Here is a 21,482-nt window from a genome sequence, read left to right as displayed (position 1 = left end):
TTGCTATGTTGCCCAGGCTGGTCTCGACTTCCTGGCCTCACATGATCCTCCCACTTTAGCCTCCCAAAGCACTGGGATTACAGGTGTGGAGTCACCTTATCTGGCCTGATTCGTTGTTTATTAATGAATATGAATTTCTACATATGTATACATTTTCTAAATTTCCTTCTGTTATTGATTTCTAATTTCATTCCATTGTAGTTGGAGAATGTACTTTATATGATTTCTATCCTTTGAAGTTTATTCACATTTGTGAAAAATGTCCTAACATATTGGGTATCCTTGAGAATATTCTGTATGCACTTGAGGAAAATCTACATTCTGTTCCTGTTGAGTGGAATGTTCCATAGATTTTTGTTCTAGTTGGTCTGCATCTTTGTTCAAATCTTTTTTTGTTCATCTTCTGTCTGGTTGTCCTATCCATTATTGAAAGCGGAGTACTGAAGTTTGTCACTCTTTCTCTGTTTTTCCTTCTATCAGATTTTGATTCATGTATATGAAGTTCTGATGTTAGATGTAAATATATTAATGTTTGCTTGGCAGATTGACCCTTTTATCATTATAAAATGTCTTCAGCCATGCCACCTCTCTTTTGGTTACTGTTTGCACCTTTTTTCTGTTGTCATACTTTCTACCTATTTGTGTCTTTGAACGCAGAGTATGTGTCTTGTAGACAGTATGTAATTGCATCATGATTTTTCATTCATTCTGTCAATCCGTAATCAGCTTTATTTAGGAAAATTCACATCCAATAAAATGTATCCATTTATAATCTTTGCAGGTATGTACACTTGCTAATTATTATTATTCTCGCGCTCCCTTTGCCTTGTTGTCCTGCCTGATCAGCCCTACAGCCTTACCTCAGTCCCACCAGTGTCTCTTCTCTCATACCTGGCTGTAGAGCTCCAGCTGAGAAGGCCACACAGGCATCTGACGAGCTCTGTGAATCAGTAGAGTTCACTGTGTACCCCACAGTGTTCCTGTTGACTAGGCCCGTTCTTGAAGGTGGCTTATTCCAACTTTCTGAGTGTTTCTCCTGCCTGCCTTTACCACCTGATCATTCCCTCTCAGCCATCAACCCTCCTCTCAGCTCCACCGCTTTCAACTACATCTCCATTGCCTTCTTCCTGTAGGCATTGAAAAATGTCTCTACCCAGTCACCAAAGACCACCCCCAATCCGCAGTGACACGACGCAGCTATCTAGCTACCATCCTGTCTCTGTCCTTTGCTTTGCAGCCAAACCTTTTGAATAAGATGTTTTTCGTCATGACCTCACCCTACATCCCCTTTCTCCATGAAATTTAAATGGTGTTTCTCAGGATTCTGTCCTAAGCACACCTACGTTTGTGATGTACATGTTCTTCCTGGGAAACTGTAACTTCATTCATGGCTTTGTATCATCTGATTATACACCAGAGCCTGATGGGTTGTAGGTGGCACACTTAAAAGTTTCCATCGGTCTCTGCATGTTGATTGGAGCCTTTAATCCATTTCTATTTAATGTAATTACTGATAAGGCAGAATTACTCCAGAATTTACATCTGCAATTTTGCTGTTTGTTTTCTGTGTGTCTTGTGATATTTTTGTGTGTCTTTGTAGCTCCATTACTGCCTTCTTTTGTTTTAAATATTTTCTAACGTGATGTTTTAATTCCTCATCATTTCTATTGTAATGTACTTAAAAAACTATTTTGTTAGTGGTTGCACCAGGGATTTTAACTAACACAGCTCACTCTTAACTAGGTTTAGTGTTTTTGTTGAGTAAATGCTACTGGAATTCTTTCAAGTCTAGTTATTTTCCAGAGTTCTGAAACAGTTGCTTTTGATAATTTTCACTAGTCTTCTCATTGCAGTTATACAGAAGTATATTTTCAGAGGTTTTTATACTGCCATCCCTGCTTACTTCACCTACTTATTTATTTATTTGTCCTGTCTTACAAATGTGTATCCAGTGTAGTGAATAACAAAATGCTTTGATTTGGGACATGCTATTGTATTAATTGACCTTTTAACAATTATGGTAGAAATATATGGAAGATACTATTCCAAATATGAAAACAGTTTTGAGTAATTAATTTAAGAGGAAAAGATTATGTAGATTGTGTTAGAAGATAAATTATGAACAAAGTCAAGCACTTTAAAGCTGAAAGGGTGTTTGGAAATGTTCACTTTTCAGAAGAGGAATCTGAGGGCTGGAGAATGTAAATACCTTGCTTAACATTATATTATAATAGCAATTTTATGGGTTTTTGTTTTTTGTTTTTTGTTTTTTTGTTTTTGTTTGTTTTTTCTCTTTTTGGAGGAGGTCTTGCTTTGTCACCCAGGCTGGAGTGCAGTGGTGCGATCTTGGCTCACTGCAACCTCTGCCTCCCGAGTTCCAGCGATTCTCCTGCCTCAGCCTCCTTAGTAGCTAGGACTCCAGGCACGCCACCATGCCTGGCTGATTTTTGTATTTTTAGTAGAGATGGGGTTTTACCACATTGACCAGGCTGGTCTTGTACTGCTGACCTCAAGCGATCCACCTCCCTCGGCTTCCCAAAGTGCTGGGATTATAGTTGTAAACCACCGAGCCCGACCACTAATAGCAATTTTGGAAATTCTTCCTCAGCCTCTTAAAAATCTTTTCACTGCATCATTTTTAAGCCATAATAAGACAGTAAAACATAAATGGAGTAGTAGAACATTACTCAAATGAGATACTCTTTTGTGTTAACCTTGGATAAATAACACTTTCAAATTGATGATGTTTTAAAACATTCCTCTCTAATTTTGTCTTACATTCCACATTGTAGGGAGAATCACTTTTTGTAGTGGAGTGATATTTAATATTTTGAACGTCGTGGATCCCTTTGAGAATCTTAAGATTTTCACCTCTTTCCTCAGAAAAATGTATACAGTGCACACGTACACTAGATTTTTTATTGTTTACATATCCCTGGAAGATTATTGATGGGTTCAAGTTAAGACCCCGCTGTAGTTTGTTTTAACCTATGCTTCTATTTTAATCCTCAGTTTTATTTTTTCTGTCAAATTTAAATTGTTAAAATAGTAGTTACTCAAATGCACATATTAAGAAGTCAGGGCCGGGCGCGGTGGTTCACACCTGTAATTCCAACACTTTGGGAGGCCAAGACGGGTGGATAACGAGGTCAGGAGATCGAGACCATCCTGGCGAACACAGTGAAACCCCGTCTCTACTAAAAATACCAAAACTTAGCCGGACGCGGTCCCAAGCCTGTAGTCCCAGCTACTTGGGAGACTGAGGCAGGAGAATGGCGTGAACCCGGGAGGCGGAGCTTACAGCGAGCTGAGATCCGGCCACTGCACTCCAGCCTGGGCAACAGCGCGAGACTCCATCTCAAAAAAAAAAAAAAAAAAAAAGAAGTCAGGTCGTTTTCTCATGCTATTTTTCTTCTCCTTATAAAATAGACTAAAGAGCTTTCAAGCTATATAAAATTTGTGTTATAATATTGCTTTCAAGAATTCTTAGCTTTAGAAATTCTGTGTGATTTTCAAGTAATTAAAGTTTTCTTATGGCCTACTTGTTTTCAGTAGACTACAAATGTACTGAAGTTTTTGTATCTGCTAACACTTTTAATACTGTTTTATTGCTTTTTAGTTTTGGTTTGAAAAAAATCTGATAATACATTGTTATTATAATAAGAGCATTTTAAATCTTAGATATGATAGAAATCCTAAGTGTTAATATATGCAGCGTATCCCAGCTTGAACACTGGCAGCTGGGTGCTTGTCAGTACAGCATGGCAGGTTGCTTATGGCATCATATTGACTGTGTATTAACACAGAGTAATCTGTTGGACTGTGAGCTGATAGTTTAGAATGTAAATGAAGTTGTTGATGGATCTGGTGACTGATGGCTTAAATTCCAATTAATCAATTGCTTCATCACTTTCTTAATTCAGATTAAATATCTCCAGAGTGCACACAATTCTTTTAGTGGTATTAAGAGAAATTAATGCTTTAGAACTAATTTCATCAATCTCTTATAAATGCCAATATCTTTTTCACTTGTCTCCTAAGTGATGACATTATACTTTAAGTGTTTGGGACAATATTCTAGTACCTCAGCTGTCACTTGTTAGTGGGACGGGGGGTGGTTAAATGACACAGTACTCATCCACATGATCTCTGTAGTGCTATTCATCTTGCTACCAGCTTGAAAATTTCATGCTGAGTCATTAAATCATATAAATGATTTAAAAATTAAGTTTAATGGCAGACGATCTGGTGTTGTAAATGCAAAGTCAATGCCTATCTTTCTTTTGTTGGCCCATCTCTTTCAGAGCTATTGGATTTGTGAGCTGTTGTAGGAAGTCTGCTAATATTACAGGGTGACTTGTGCGATATGACAGACTCGTGCTCCGATGATGTCCCGTCAGTTTCTTCAGCACACTTGATGCATCCTCCTGTGTGACACATACACGAGTTGATCTTAATTTAATTGTCATTAAGCCTGTCCTTTCTTGTCAACTCTTGTCAATTGTATAAAATACAATCAAGTATTCATAAGCAGTCTGTAATAGGATATAAGCAGACCAATTTAATAATACGTGTTTTGCTGAGCCTTAACTGGCATCAGTTGTAGCGAGTGCTTTCTGTTAAAAAATTATTAGATGCAGTTCTTGTGAAACAAGTCCAACTGGCCATACTTCTGATTTGCTAGAGTTCATTCTTTCTCTCTTTAAATCACATCAGTTACTGCAAGGTTAGTATTTTTAACTGTACTTAACTTGAGTAAAAGTGATAACATGTTGTTTTTCTTCTAAGTTTAAAAAATAGCATATGATTTAACATGAGGCATGTCTTTTTTCTTTAAACAAAGGCAGCTATTTTTTCAGTGTTTAATAAGTTTACAGAAATTTAGATATTTATTTCACTTTTAGAAACACAGAATGCGGGAAATTTATGAGACTCCAGAGATTCTCACTTGTTTTTTCTTTATGTTATAGAAAATCTAGAGCAGAGTGAATGGCATTCTGGCATCTCACAGATGTGTCAGATAGAGTCTAGAATCCAGTCCATTTTATGTTACTTTTATATTTTATATCAGAATATTCACACATACATAAAGGGGAAAATTCAATCTAGAAAAAATACCATAACTTTGAAGTAATATGCGCTGCAAACTTTCATGTACTGTTTCTTAGCTGAAACCAGTGAGCTTGTGCAACATATTTTTTTATAATTCTTTTGACAGATCCATAACATGGTTTATTTAAATATATCCTTGTGTGTGTGTGTGTATACACGTGTATAAGTATATGTCTCTAAAATCTTTAAAATTAACCTTAATTGTTCAGTTATTTACCTTTAGGAATACTCGTTTTAATATTTTTATATTTTATTTTTGTATTTTATTTTATACACACACACGGAAAGAGAGAGAGAGAGAGAGAGAAACAGAGACAAAGTCTCACTCTGTCACCCAGGCTGGAGTGCTGTGGCTTAATCATAGCTCACTGCAGTCTCGAACTCCTGGGCTCAAGTGATCCTTCCACCTCAGTTTCCCGGCTGGGACTACGGGTGCTCGCCACCATGCACCGTGCCCCACTAATTTTTTATTTTTTGTAGAGGTGGGGTTTTGCCATGTTGCCCAAGCTGGTCTTGCACTTCTGGGCCCAAGCCATTCTCATGTCTTGGCCTCCTAAAGTGTTGAGGTTACAGGCGTGAGCCACTGTACCCTGTAATCAGATGACATTGTCTCAGATATAACTTTAATTGATAATGCCGATAACTGGAGAATTTTTTCATGGCTCTTGATCTTTTTGTGCCTCAGACAAGTGGGTTAATGTCTCTGTATTTCTCAGATTCCATTTTAACAATGATAATTCCCATAGTACAGGGTAGTTAAAAGGATTAAAAATAAAATTGGTGGGGTGAATACACAGATAGGGCACTTTTAGGCGCTGAGTTGCTGGAAGCTACAATTAGTTGAAAATGTATCAGCTAGGAGAGAAAAAATGTTTAATACTTGTGTAGAGTAAGAGACCTCAAGAATACTCAGTAGCAGGCGGAAATACTTCTAGGAGGTTCGGGGGTAGGGAAAGGAGGGTGTTATGGATGTAGATTTGCATGGACATTTCAGTTGTAGAATGTTCTGTGGAAAGGGTAGGCTGGACTAAGCTGTGTGAAGATCTGTTCTTACATAATCAAATGATTTCTCCAAATTTGAGAAACAAGTAGGTACCATGATACGAGTTCCCAGTATACGACACTCATGACAGGCTTTCACGTATTTTCCATGAAAGTTTACAACATAACTTCAGGGTAAGTCTTATACAGATAAAAAAAAAACCTGAGGTCTAACAAGTCAAGTTACTTGAAATTCAGGGGCATTGAGTAGTCAGTTACAGGGCTGGTGTTCAGCTTCTGACTCTCTGGCTCTGCCTTCTCTGTTATGCCAGCTTTGGGATGGAAGCCTCCAGAGCAGGCATTCTCAGCTCTGTCTAGCACTATTGGTGCTTTGGGCCCAATATGTCTTTGCTGTGGTGGGCGGGTCTGTCTTCTGCACTGTTGGGTGTTGAGAATATTCTTGTCCTCATTCCACCAGAAGCAGTAGCATTCCCCTAACTTCCTTTCCAGTTGTGAAAACCAACAGTGTCGCTCTAAGTTGCCAAATGTAAATTGTCCCTAGTTGAAAAACTATGGAGGGCTTTTCATCCATTGAAGAGAATCTCCAAAATTAACCATAATTGTTCAGTTATTTACCTTTAGGAATACTTGTTTTAATATTTTTCAGAGACCTTCTTTCTCAGTGAGAACAGATTGAGTCTGCAGAAATTGAGCCACGGCCTATTATCTTCATCTCTACCCCAACTCCGTGTGCAGGAAGCTCTACTCTAAGCCTGTGCAGCCAAAAAGTCAGGGGCTCTGTCTTCTGCACTTCCTAGGCTATGGCTACAGCCCCACCCAGGAAGGCCTGGCCATGGCTCTTATTTTCCCCAGACTCATGTGGCAGAAGCCCAATTCCTGACAGACTTGGCCTAGGGCACTGACATCAAGTAACCTAAAGTGGACTAGATTCTAGACTCTACCTGGGCTCCTGAGCATTCTAGCCCAGTGAGTCCCAGCCCCAGCAGCTTGTAAGGCAGAGCTGACAGTGCTGGAGCGGCTACACCACAACCCCGTCCCCAGTGTCCACTTGATGACCTGAGTGTCACTCCTGGTAGAGCTGGCTGCTGTCCTGTCCCCAATTCCAGTGCCGTTCTCCAGAGTGAGAGACAGGTCCTAAGGACTCTGAGTGCCCAGGGTGAGAGACAGGTCCTAAGGACTGAGATGTCTGCAGCTTTACCTACAAACTTTGTTTGAAAAATAGCCTGGCAGAGTTCATTTCTGAGGATGTCGTTGAGAACACTGGAGAGCTTGGTGGTCACCATTTCAGAGGGCAGAAACAGCAACCCAGCCAGAAGCTTCTTGGAGAGTACTGGATCCAACCAATCCTGGGGCCGGGAGGCTGTGTGCATGTGCTAGGCGCTCTCAGAAGCAGCTGCAGTGGGACTCGGGGCAAATGTGAAAGGACTCCCTGGGTGATGAACAGCCCTCCACGATGCGAGAGCTCACCGACCCAAGGGGCTCACCCACAACCTCTGAGCTGGCCAAATGATACATGGTCCTCTGTCCCCAGGGTGAGTCCTACAATGCTGAGCTTACACATGACATCACAGACATCCCTGTCAGTCTGGAAGATGGTTTGCGCACCCAAGGTGATGGTCTCAGGAGTCAATCACCTTGAAGGAGGACACCTTCAAGCCACCCATCCACCCATCCCTGACTGAACACGGGCAAAGTCATGAACTCCCTGAATTGTGAGAGGTCTCCAAGCCACACACAGCCAGTGATGAAGCGTGGAAGTCCAACTAGCTGAGCCAGCCTGAGCACCACCTTTTGTCACAGGATCTTTGGGGTGTCACTTTTCCAGCCAGAAACCTCTATGGCCCGTGGCGCCTTTGTCTGAGTTTTGTTCAGGCCCACTGGGCTCATTCTGCCTACTTGGCTCAGCAGGCTTTGTTCAGCTTGTGCTGCTGGCCCGGATCCCATGCCTGCTGAGGGCGACCCAGGAACAGAGCGGCAAGAGGTGTGTGAGCGAGCGTGGGGTCTAGCCACTGCTCACAGCCAGGCATGCCGACTGTGGCAGGGCAGGCAGCTCCAGGTGCTGGCTGTGTGTGAGGCTGTGGCTGAACCAGGCGCTCCGTAAGCGGCTTCCACTGCGGGCACCAGGAAACGTGGCCCCAGGAGGCTTGGAGACACTAAGAACCGCAGAGCCCCAAAGAGGATGTCACAGCCCTGGTTCAGTGAGCCGTTAGGTCTGGGCTCTCTGAAGGGCCACAGCTCTTCTGCCCTTCTCATTGCTTGCAATATGGCGAGTGGCAGGGCGTGTTTCAGCCCTGTTTGTGTTACAGCTCTTTCATTCCCGCCATTCAGCTGGTCCTAAGTTCTTGTCCCGCATCCAGGAAGAGCAAGGTATATGGACAGCTGGAGGGTAAGCAAAGCAAATAGGTGCTTTATTGAGCCACAGTGCAGCTCTCAGGAGACCCTAAGTGGGTAGCTCCTCTCCACAGGCAGGTCGTCACGATTGCAGCTCTTAGTGGAGAGGAGACCTGTTAGGTAGCTCCTAACAACAGGCAGGTCGCCCCGTGGAGTGTGCAGCCCTCAGCGTAGAGAGGACCTGGAGTGAGTAGCTCCTTCCCGCAGCTGGTAGTCCCAGTTTCCGAGTGAGTCTGGCTGAAACTGGCGGTTTTTATGGGCTCAGAAAGGAGGAAGTGCGTGCTGATTGGTCCATGGACAGCCATGGGCGGGCCTGGGAACAGCGCTCTCTGATTGGCTGTATGGTGGTCAATGAAGTCCTCCCTCCCGGCAGTGGACTTCACTGGGAACGGGCAGCCCGGCCCCCAGGCTTCAGGTGGTTCCTGGCTTGAAGGTGGGTTTCACAGGGGACCTGCCCGTTTTTGCCCAGGAACTTGTCTGACTCCCACCATCAACATGCCATGTATGGCGCCCAGGCTGTTGGTCCCAAGGGGTGCCTGCAGGCCTGCCCGGAGCCACTCTCCCACGCTTGTTGGCGTCCGAAGTCTGGAGGGTGCCGAGCCGGCAGAGTGCCGGGCATGTCGGCACTGCCCCGAGCACATGCATACCTGCCAACTCGGAAGGGGATGGAGGTCCTGCCAGCTCCGTGGAGCATACAGCCCTGGGTACGCCTCCCTCACTGCAGCTGGCGTCTTCGCAGCCTCCCCTCCAGAGGGGCCACTGCTGCCATCACATTGATCAGAAAGTGGTTTACGTGGAGCCAGGAGCAACCTCCGGAAAGCCAAGAAAAATAGAAGGAGACTTGGCCGTGGTAGTTCAGCCTGGTGGCTGCAGAGCCTGAGCGGGGGGTCCGTGGCTGCATCCTGCAGGGGGATGGATTTCCTAGTAGTAGTTCAGCCCAGTGAATATAAAAATAAACAAATGACTGAAACAACAAACAACCCAAGTGCGGTTTTATTTTTTGTTTTTTTTTTGTTTGTTTTTGTTTTTTGTTTTGACATTTGTGTATTGCAGTTGCAGCTGTTCAGTAAGTCAACTCTTGGTTGAAGTGCTGAGGTGGGGGACTGAGCTATGTGTTCTTGTATAACGGGTTTGGAGTTAGATGGACCTAATCATGGCACTCTTCACTCACTTGGGAGACCTTGGGGTACTTTACCTCTGAGCCTAAAATAGGGACAGTTTTTCCTTCTGTCTCACAGGACATCAGATGTTGTATATAGGCCATGACTGGCATCTCATAAGTAGATGCTTAGTGAATTTTAGTAACCTTCCCCTTTTTGGAGGAGAAAGAAGTGACTCTCCAGTAGACATGTATAACTCCATACATTTTTCGAAGAAGGGGTAGCGGTGGGCAAGTTTGGAGTACAGTATGGAATAAATTCCATGACTCCGTCCTTAATTTGGAGTGCTATGTCTATTTCTTCCCTGAGAGTCTTTGGGAGGTATTTTCTAAATGAGCCAAGCCACCAGTGTGTGTGCTTCTCTTAAATCTCTCCCATGCCTCATTCTTCTCCTTGCCACTTTTCCCTGTCCTTCTCTCTCCTCCTCTCCGCCCTTGTTCTCTCTGATCTTGACCCTTTGGCCTTTGAGGTTCCTGACAGAAAAGACCATTATGGTTGCAGAGGCAACATATTTGCGGAGGCAGCGTCCTGCCGCGTTGAGACTTTGAGAAGACCCGATACAGGCTGTTGTTGGTCACCTACTTCCTGTACGGGGGAGGCGTTTTCCCATGACGGGTCCCTCAGGGGCTTCCACCTGTCTCTGGAATGGGACTTTCCCTGTCTTCCAAATGGTGAACAGTGAGTTCTCTTGGTGATTTCTGAGGCTAGGCTATTTGTATGATCAACCCCATACTATTAATAGGTCCTTCTAGAACCTCTTATTTTCTCTTTCGCATTTGTTTGCCTGTCTTTACTTGTTAGACTGTCACCTAACACTGTTAAGGTCAGTAGGAAACTTGGCAGCCAAAGTAATGCTTTCAGTATAGTAGGTGTTCAGGAAATATTGGTGAAATATGTGAGAGCATGCTGTGTGTCACCTGTGCTGGACTGTGGGAAAGCCACGAGTCTTCACCCAGAGTTTCTGGACTCGGCGTTCTCACAGAGTGTTTCTGGATATTTCCTGTAAAATCTTCATCAAGTCTTCGTTTACTTTCTTAAAAGTAAACCTTTCCTTAACATACCTTTTCTTAACCATTATTTAGTTATTTGTTTGTTTTAATTATGAGTACTTAATAGTATTAGTTCAGCCATTTTGAATTATTTTGACCACTATATCATAGTATTTCAGCTGCTTTATGCATTAGGTGATCTTCATCAGACTTTATTAGATCTATAAAAGCTTAGTTATTTCTGTGGGAAAAATGTTTCCTGAATGCTGAATGACTTAGAAATGACCACAATCAGAAGTTTTAGGCTGTTTGCTACATGGCTGCAACCTCTAAGCAGTGAGGAACTTTGAAAGGCCGTTCACCTATGTTTTCCTTCTAACAGTAAATCACAAAGTTATCTTAGGACTTCCAGCAAAGTTACAAAATTGCCTTACGACTCCCCAGTACTTAAAGTCATACTGTCATTACTGTAATGTTACTGTGTAAGAACCTTTTATTTAATGCTTCCGTTTTGCTGTGGTGATCACTTGCAAGCTGACTGAGCTCAGACTGTCTCTTCCTCTGGACAGAGGGAAAGGCCAGGAGCTCTGTTATGGCTGACCTTGGCTGCCAAGGTAGGGAGGAGCTGCAGCCGACCAGTAACTTTCATGCACTGGCTCTGTCGGATGAGCACAAGCTCATGTCAGGAACTCCCCAGAGCCACCCTGGGCCTGGGTGGCATCGATTCCTCGTGTGATTCTGAATGAAATTGATGAATGGGAGCAAACACTGATATTCTCCTAGAATGGCAGTGGGAGCCAAGAACAACTGAGATGAGTCTCCTCCTCTGTAGGTGTTGAAATAGTTACAGTGTGCTTCCTGTAGTGCAGTACTTCGAGGTTAAGTCTAGTTACTTGCATTATTTATCTCTTTATTGCAAACACCAGATGTTTGAGTCATACTTTTAGGTTAATGTTTTTTTAATCTAAATGTGTTTTTAAAACAGATTTTTAATCTCTGGGTTTATAATATGATTTTTATGCCATTCTGTAGAATTTGTTTGGGAAAGCATCTTAACGTATTTTTTAGGTTTCTGGAATCAAATTTTAGATTGTGTTGGAATTGTTGTTTCTGAGTTTAAACATTTCCATCAGTTGCTGGAAAGGCTGGTGTGTGAAGACCCCCATCTGGTCCAGTGTAGTGTCAGAGGTCTCTCTCCTGCATGTCAGATTAGTTCGTCTGCTGAGCTGCTTGTTTATAAGCATTAGCCAGTATAATACTGAGTTCTGAAAACTAGACCTTACCTGATTGTGACCCCAAATTTATTCAATCTATTAAGTTGTAGTCACTGAAACACATAGTACTTATTGCCTGAATCTTGGCTTTCAAAATTTGGAGGAAAAACCGTTTTCTTCCCTGGTTTCTTGTTTTTGCCTTGGCTGTGCTGTGCAGCTATACATGGGATGCTTCAGAATCTTTCTAGATTTTCTCAAGTTGTACATGAAAGATTATTTGCCAATGAGCATGTTTCGTTTAGTCTGACTGATGCCACCTTCTCCCTATAGTGTTAAGTAACTTTGTTACTTAAAAACAGAATTAAAATTCAAGATTTGAAAGTATATTTGAAATATTTGAAACTTGATAGAGCTTTTTTATTAAAAATCTATTTTTAAAAATCTACATTTTATTTAAATCTGATTGTTGCTTCAGTACCATTGTAGTACATTAGCACTGTTGAAATTTTGTTCATTTCCAAAATTTAAGACTGTTCATTTTTGAGAAAGGGTGTTATGAAGCAATTCACTTGTCAAATGTGAATATTTTTATACCAGTATAGTTGAGTTATATAGATACATATTAATAGGAAAGATAGATTGCAGTTGTATTAGCAGCCTAAATTGAGAGCTTTAATTTGCCATTTAAAACTTACTCCTAGAGTGAACAACACCTTTTTAAAAAATATGTTTTACATGGAAATAATTAATGACTCCTGGGGAGTTGCAGAGATAGTACAGGGAGACCCCGTGTGTCCCCTCACCCAGATTCCTCCGGTGGTTGACAACTTTCCTGTAGTAGAATATCAGACCAGGATGTTGGCACTGGTACAGTGTGTGCACGTAAGGCTGTGTTACTTCATCTTGGGTGTGGGTTCCTGTCACCACCAATGCAGTCAAGGTGCAGAACTGTTGCACTACCCTGAGGATCTCCCTCACACTAGCCCTGTGGGCTCAGCCATCCCTCTGCTTCCAGCAGCCTTCACCCTGCGTAACCGTGAATTTGTTCTCCATTTCTATAAATTTGTCATTTCTGGAGTGTTATATAAATGAAATAAACCATTCATGACTTTCAGAGACTCTTTTTTTTTTTTTTTTTTTTTGAGACAGAGTCTCACTCTGTCACCCAGGCTGGAGGGCTATGGCGCGATCTCAGCTTACTGCAACTTCCGCCTCCTGGGTTCAAGCAATTCTCCTGCCTCAGCCTCCTGAGTAGCTGGGATTACAGGCACACGCCCCCACCCCCAGCTAATTTTTATATTTTTAGTAGAGACGGGGTTTCACCAAGCTGGTTCAGGCTGGTCTTGAGCTCCTGACTTCGTGATCTGCCTTGGCTTCCCAAAGTGCTGTGATTACAGGCATGAGCCACTGCGCCTGGCCTAGAGACTCTTTCTCTACTTAGCACAACACCCTTGAGATCCATCCAAGTTGTTATATAAGTCAACAGTTTGTTCCTTTTTTACTGCTAACTAGGATTTCATGGATGGATGTACCACAGCACGTCTTAAACCGTTCATCATTGTTGGTCGGAGTTTTTTGTTGTTTACAGGTTTTTGTTATAAATAAAACTGCTTTGAACAATTATGTACAGCTTTTTTGTGGACATGTTTTTATTTCTCCAGATCGATGTCCAGCAGTGGGGTTGCTGGTTTTTATGGTAATTATATGCTTATTTTAAGACTGACAAACGCTTTTCCAGAGTTACTGTTTTGTTTTACATTCCCACCAGCAATGCCTGGGACATCTAGTTTTGCCACATCTGGCCGATGTTTGGTGGTATGTGTAGCGGTGCTTCCTCATGGTTTGTGGCTGTGACATTGAGCACGTTCTTGCTGCATGTTTGCCGTCCTCAGGACTCTAGGAAAGTGTCTCTTCGTGTCTTTGGCCCATTTTCTAATTGGATTTTTTTTTTTTAACTATTGATATTGAGAGTTCTTTATATATTCTACATAGGCGTCCTTTGGCCAGATATGCGGCTTACAAATATTTTCTACTAGTTTGTAATTTGTCTTCTGCAGAGATCTTTACATATTTGAAGTATTTAATTTTATCAAAGTCCAATTGATTTTTTTTTTAATGGGTTATGCATTTCATGTCCTGTTTAGGAACTCATCTTCCAGCCATATGCCCTGCGGATTTCTTCTTGTGGTGGTTTTTTTTTTTTTTTTTTTTTTGTCCGAAAAGTTTTACTTTGAGATCTGTGATCTGTTTTGAGTTAATTACTGTATAAGATGTAAGGTTTAGGTCAAGGCTTTGGTTTTGTTGGGCTATGTATATCCAAATGCTCTAGTGTCATTTATAGTGAAGAGTCTATTCTCCATAAATTACCTTTGTGAATGCATCAAAATTAGTTGCCATACTTGTATGTTGGGGGGACTGTCTCTGAGTTCTTTATTTTGTTCCATTGATCTGTGTTTCTGTTCCTTCTCCAGTATCAAACAATCTTGGTTACTGCAGCTATCTGATAAGTCTTATAATCTGGTGGGCTGATTTCTCCCAGTTTTTCCTCCTCCCCCCCTTTTTTAGCTCTTCTAAACAACTTTTAGCTCTTTTAAACAATTTTGCCTTTCTATACACATTTTAGAATAATCTTGCCTGTATCTTTAAAGAAAATCTTCATGGGACTATAATAGTCATGAAGTCTGCACCTGTTGGCATTTATGGGTGGCCAGGTTCTTCAGTTGCTAGTTTGAGATAAAAAGGGCAAGATGAAAACAGGAAATCACCACTGTCCTTTCTTGATCCCCGAGGACTCGAGCTGGACCGCACTTTTCCTCCTCTTCTAGAGTCATCATCATCTTTAAAAATTTAATGTTCAGCATTTTTTTGCTTTATTTAGGAAGAATAGGAAAGAGTACATCTGCTGTATCCTTCTGGAAGTAAAATTCCCTTAAAGGTTTTATTCATTTTCTATTTTTTAAATTGGATCTTAAACTTTATGATAGGAATTTTCACTGCATGAAGCCGTAGTGTAATGGATTGCTGCATCACCATTATCCCCTGGAAGACTTCTCTTTAAATGACCAGTCTTGTTCCATCCGTATGTCTCATTGGGATAAAATCCTGTGTATAATTCGATTGCGTTAACAAATTCAGCATTTACAAATTACAACCACAATTCCATTATCATACCATAAACTATTGAACAAGGATTTCTTAGATTAACACTTGGTGAGTCTCCCGGTTTCTGATTGTCTCACACACCTCTTCTTACAGTTGATCTGTTCTAGTCAGGATGCGAGGGCCCTTCTCTTGCACTTGTTACAGGTATCTCTCAAATCTGTTTTCATCTACAACAATTCCTTATCTTTCTTTGTTTTTTTATTTGTTGAAAAAACAGGGTTATTGGACATAGAGAATATCTGATACTCTAGATTTGTGTGAGTGCATACACAAAACAACTATGTTATTAATTGATACATCTCTTTATTTCTTGTATTTTTGTTAACTGGTAGGTGGATCTAACCTACCAGTACGGTAGGTTGACCGTACTCATTTTCAGTTTTCTTTTAGCTTTTCATTATTTTGGTGAAAGAATACTACAGCGGTGCTTCTGTGTAGTCCTGTTTGTAACTGTAGGCAGATATCTGCATGTCTCTCTTTTAGTGATGAATAGATACAGGTACTATCAACTGATCTTCCCAGTATAACGTTCTCCACCAGGCCGGGCGCGGTGGCTCACGCCTGTCATCACAGCACTTTGGGAGGCTGAGGCAGGCGGATCACGAGGTCAAGAGATCGAGACCGTCCTGGCCAACATGGTGAAAACCCGTCTCTACTAAAAATACAAAAAAATTAGCTGGGCGTGGTGGCACGCACCTGTAGTCCCAGCTACTCGGAAGGCTGAGGCAGGAGAATCGCTTGAACCCGGGAGGTGGAGGTTGCAGTGAGCCGAGATTGCGCCACTGCACTCCAGCCTGGCGACAGAGCTAGGCTCTGTCTCAAAAAAAAAAAAAAAAAAATTCTGAAACCTCAAAAGTCACCTGGATGAATTCTCACTGTGGTTAAACTGTGAATTATGTTTTATACGCTGCTTTTTATTTTTTAGGAGTTTTTTAAAAGTTTGCTGTAATTTGGCTTTTTAATTATATACAATGTATCTGATTTTAAAGTGAACAGTATAAGATATATTCAGAAGTCTCAGCATCTAATCCTGTTCCCTTCCTCCCTCTATAGGTATTATACACACATACATGCACACACAGATATATGTGCACACACGCGGAAGCATTTACATGCATACAGATACACTCAGATAGAGGAGCACACATAGAAACACAGATTTGCATGCCCTCACATCCCTCACACAGATATGCTTGCATGCGTACATAGGTACGTGTGTGTGCACAGATATGTTCACACACCAGTATGCACACACACACAAACACACAGATCCTCAAGTACTTGTTCACAGTTATACATGCATATTATACACAGATACCCATATACACAAACATACACGTACACACACACATATATACACATGCATGTGTGCACACAGATATGCTTGCACACACACAAGTTAGCCATGCATGCACGCTCATATATACATGCACACACACAGATACACACATAGATACATATCCACACACAGATGAACATGCATGTATACAGTTATACATGCATAGAGATATGTATGGACATACACAAATTCTCTCTCCTCCCTCCCTTGTTCTTAACTGTAATGTATTTTTCTATATATAATGTCCAGCACCTTGCTTGCTTCATTTCACAATCTATATCCTAGAGATCTTTCCATGACAGTGTATTGAGGTCATCTTGTTTGCTTTACTTTCTTCTCTCTCTCTATTGCTGTATGTGCTCTGTTTTATTCAGCTAGTCCTCTGTTTGTTCCCCTTTGTTTCACAACGGTCTTCTGTTACTATAAATAATGCTGCAGGGAGCAGCCTTGTGTGTATGTCATTTTGTGCTTTTGCTATTCCACCGTTAGAATAGTCTCTGAGAAGTGGGATGATAGCACGGCCAAAGAGTAATGGATTTTCTTGATAGAATATCTTAGCACGTTTGAAACTAGATAGGCCTGTGGGCATATGGTAACATTTACGTCAGTCTTAGCATTGTAGCTGTGCTTTTATGATCGAACATTTTTTATGGTGGTAAATCTGATATTTTATTAGCAAGATAATACCATACACTCTTGGGTATTTTTGTGTATTTGTTATTTTGTTATTATCAGAACATTGAAAGTAGAAATGATCAGTGCAGTTTTTCTAAAATAGAAGACTGATTAATGTTAAACCTAATAGGCAAGAGCATCAAATAGGAAATAAGTGATTTAAAAGAATGTAATGGCCTACATCTTTTCATGAAACTTGTTTTGTGAATCAAGGAACATTGTGTAAAATAAAGGTTTTTAAGGATTTTTATTCCTGGGAATATCTAGGTTGTTATTTATTTGTCCTACTGTGCCCTGGAATTACTCTTTGGTGGCACCTGTAGCTCAGGAAAAACCTTCTGTAACACAATTCAAGAGTGGTAAATTTTTATTTTCTACTTCCAAGGTTCGTGTTTTATTCGAACTGATCAACTAGATGGTGAAACTGACTGGAAGCTGAAGGTGGCAGTGAGCTGCACGCAACGGCTGCCGGCTCTGGGGGTGAGCAGCATCAAGACTACTCCATCCTTTTATCTTTAGTGGTAGTTTCTAGGTTTCACGCATATTTCTGTTTATACCAGCTGATTTATTTAATGCATTGAGAATTTGTTTTATAATTTCTTTATTCCTCATGAAGGTTCATTGAAGAATAATGCGAAAATAATTTCTGTGATGTCTTAGCACATAATCAGTTTTAGGTAATTGTGAATTTTCCTTGACACTTAGGTTTTCTTTCTCCTTTTGCTCACCATCCCCCCCTTCCTTCCTCTCCTTGCCCTCCTCCCCCCTTCCGCCTCCTCCTTCCCCTCCTCTTAATGTCTTTTTTCTTTTTCAATTCATTTTATTTTTTATGTGACAGGTTGTCACTCTGTTGCCCAGACTGAAATACAGTAGCATAATCATAGCTCACTGCAGCCACAAACTCCTGGGCTCAAGTGATGCTCTCCTGAGTAGATGGGAGTACAGGTGCACACCACCATGCCCAGTCAGTTCTTAGTTTTTTTTTTTTGTAGAGATGGGGGTCTTGCTATGTTGCCCAGCTGGTCTTGAACTCCTGGCCTCAAGCAGTCCTCTGACCTTGGTCTTTCAAAGTGCTGGGATTACAGGTTTGAGCCATCACACCCAGCCAGAAATTTTTATTTCTTATTTGGCTGTTTGCTCATCTCCTTTGTGATTTTGTATTGGTGTTTGCCAATTAAAAAGTACATACATGCTCGTGTGTGTAGAATCTTTCAAATCAGTAAAACCAGATATTCACAGATGAATATCCTGTTTTTAATTTTCACCTACTTAGGCACATAAAAGTGTTTTTCTTTCTTCTATTTCCTCTCTGTACATCACATGGGCTTCATTAGCCTTCAGGTCAGGAGCTCTGTTTGAAAATCGTCCAAGCTGCTTCTCTGGGTCAGGCTTCTCAGTCAAAGCCAGACAGCGAGGTGCTACTCAGATGATTTGTTCTCATGGGTTTTTAATTTTCAGTGTTCTGTGATTGTTTACTTAAATTCTCTAGGATACTGTGCATAATTTATATGTTTAGAGTTATTACAACTTACATTTTTTCATGGTTAGTGAATGAAGGAAGGTAGGTTCTGCTGGACCAACAGATGAGCAGATTGGAGAGGCTGGGCTGTTGACAGCTGCCTTTTACCTGCTTGGTGGTGGGTAGAGTCAACCAGGCAGCTATTACATCGTGAAGTCATATGTCAGGGAGCAGCGCCTCCTCACCTGAGGATGGGGCTGGGGTGTGTGTACATGCGGCAGTTCCTGGATCACACAGTGTGGCTTTCAAAGGAGCTGCCAAACAGTTTTCCAGAGTGGCCGTGCCATTCCCTGTCCTCACCAGCACCGGATGAGTGACCTGATTTCTCTGTGTCCTTGCCGCCTTCAGTGTTGTCACCAGTTTTTATTGTAGTCATTCTGACGGGTGTGTGCAGTGATACCCTGTTGTGGTTTCAGTTTGCGTTTCTGTAATGGCCGGTTGTGTTGAACATTGTTTCGTGTGCTTGTTTGCCATCTGCTTATCCTCTTTGGTGATGTGTGCTGTTGACAGTCTCGGAGCAAAAGCATTCTGCCTTGGTGGATAATGCTAGCTGCAGCTTGTTCAGGAAGTCCCTGTCAGGGTGAGGAAGTTCTTTCTAGTCTTAGTTTGCTGAGAGGTTTTATCATGAATGGGTGTTAGATGTTTCCAAAGCTTTTCTGCATCTGTAGGGATGATCATATGGATTTTCTCCTTTGTCTGTTAATATGATGGTATGTGGACTGATTTCTTATGTGTTACACCAGTCTTGTGTTACTGGCATAAACCTCACCTACTAGTCATACTGCATGTCTTTTTATTATGTCACAGTATTTGATATGCTGACATTTTGTTAAGGATGTTTTGTGCTGATGTTCATGAAAGATATGGATCTGTATTGCCTTTGTTTAATGTCTTTAGTTGGATATCTAGGGGTAAGCTGGCCTTATAATAAGTTGGGAGTCTCTTTGCCTCTTGTAATTTTTCAAATAGTTGGCATAAAATTGGTATTACTTATTTTTTAAATGTTGAACAAATTCGCTTTTGGAACTGTGATCCTAGAGACTACTTTTTGGGAAAACACTTGATTGTGAATTGAATTTCTTTGGTATAGAGTTAAATCAGATTTTCTCTTCATTGGAAATTTGTGTTTTTCAGAGAACTGGTTCATTTCATGTAAGTTGACAACATTAATGGCATAAAGTTCATAATATTCCATTATTTTTTAGCCATTTTAGGATTCCTTCTTTCACTCCCAATATTGGTAGTTTGTCTCTGTTTTATCGATCATTTCAAAGAACTTGTTTTTGGTTTCATTGATTTATCTTTATTGTTTGTTCATTTTCTATGTTATTAATTTCTGCTCTCTATTTCCTTCATTCTACATAGTTTATATATAATTTTTTTTGTTTCTTCCTCTGTAAGGTGGAAGTTGGACCTTTGATTTTATAACTTATTGTTTTCTATTTATAAACTTTCAGAGCTATAAACCTGTTTCCAAGCATTGTTTACCTATGTCACACAAATTTTGATTTATTTAGTTAACAATAGTTATTTAGTTAAAAAATCATTTTCATTTAGTTAAAAGTATTTTCTAATTCCTTCATGATTTCTTCTTTTCATCCCTTGATTATTTGGAAATACATTGTTATTTGCTAAATAGTTGGGGATTTTCCCAATGTCTGGTAATTTATTGTTATTTAATGATCTTATGGTCACGGAACATACTCTGTTCTATTTCAGTCCTTTCATCTGTATTGAAACTTGTGTTATGGCTCTCTGGGTCAGTATTCCGTGTGAGCCTAAAAATAATGTTTGTTCTGCTCTTGTCTGGATGTTCTGTAAATGTTCATTAGGTCAAGCTAATGGAAACTTGTTTTAAAAAGTTTTATAGTTGTTTTCTACTGTTCGTTCTCTGAATTACTGAAGAAAACTTTTAAGATCCCGTACCTTTTGTAGATTGAACGAGTTCTCCTTTTGGCCCTGTTACTTGTTGCCTTATCTATATTGAAGCACTGTTACTGGGTTCATACACTTTCACAATTATTCTATTTTCTTGAATATGCCCTTTTTCATTATTCCTGGTAATATTCTTTGTTGAGACATCTGTTTTGTTCTTTACTATTATAGTAATTCCAGCTTTTTTAAAATTAGCATTTACATGGTATATCTTCCATTAGTTTTTGTTTTATATATCTTTTTCTTTGATTTTAAAGTGTGTTTCTTAATGTAATAAAAGTAGGTACTGCTTTTTTTATTCTGAGAATTGCTGCATTTTTATTGTGTACATTTACTGTAATCATTACAGTAATGATTGGGCTGAAGTTACATTACAGTAATGTGGTTGGGCTGAAGTCAGTCCTTTGACTCCTTAGGTTCGATTTATCCCATTTCTTTCTTTTCTTCATCTTTTGGTGTTGTGTTATGTTTCCATTTAGTTACCATTGTTGGCTAATTAGCTATGTGCATTAGTTCTGTTTTGTGTCATTATCGTGTTTCCAGTGTGTTTTTAACTTATCACAGTCTTTCTCTGTGTCACTTACAGTGTAAGAGTCATGCACAGTAGATGTCCATGGCTTCCTTCCCATCCTTTGTATTTGTGTCATCTGTCTTACTTCTGCATATTATCAGCCACACAGTGCATTACTGTTTTTTTTGTTTAAAGTTGTCAAGTGTATTTTAAAGATAGTAAAAAATGAAAACAGTATTTTCTGTTCACCCATGTGTTTACCTGTTCTGGAACTTTTCTTTCCTGTGTGCTGATCCAAGTTTCCATTTACTGCCAATTTCCTTTAGCTCTAAGAACTTCTTTCAACGTGTCTTGTAGTGAAGTCTGCTAGAGATAATGTCAAGTTTTGTTTGTTTGAAAATTGTCTTTATTTTGCCTCTTTCTTTCTTTCTTTCTTTCTTTCTTTCTTTCTTTCTTTCTTTCTTTCTTTCTTT

General features: G+C 40.5%; 1 protein-coding gene across 5 annotated transcripts in view; it reads left to right on the top strand.

Moving 5' to 3' along the window:
- The window catches only part of ATP9B (ATPase phospholipid transporting 9B (putative)), a 268,072-nt gene that overhangs the window by 82,640 nt on the left and 163,950 nt on the right, over positions 1–21,482 (top strand). For all 5 annotated transcript variants that reach the window (XM_026455182.1, XM_026455183.2, XM_026455181.1 and 2 more), the window contains one exon: positions 17,430–17,524. In XM_026455182.1, the coding sequence (XP_026310967.1) occupies positions 17,430–17,524 (95 nt within the window). The remainder of the gene's footprint in view (positions 1–17,429; positions 17,525–21,482) is intronic.

Source organism: Piliocolobus tephrosceles, chromosome 18, assembly GCF_002776525.5.
Source record: "Piliocolobus tephrosceles isolate RC106 chromosome 18, ASM277652v3, whole genome shotgun sequence".
Taxonomy (NCBI): Eukaryota; Metazoa; Chordata; class Mammalia; order Primates; family Cercopithecidae; genus Piliocolobus; species Piliocolobus tephrosceles.
Note: the sequence above shows the minus strand (reverse complement) of the source record. Positions and strands in the feature narration are given on the sequence as shown.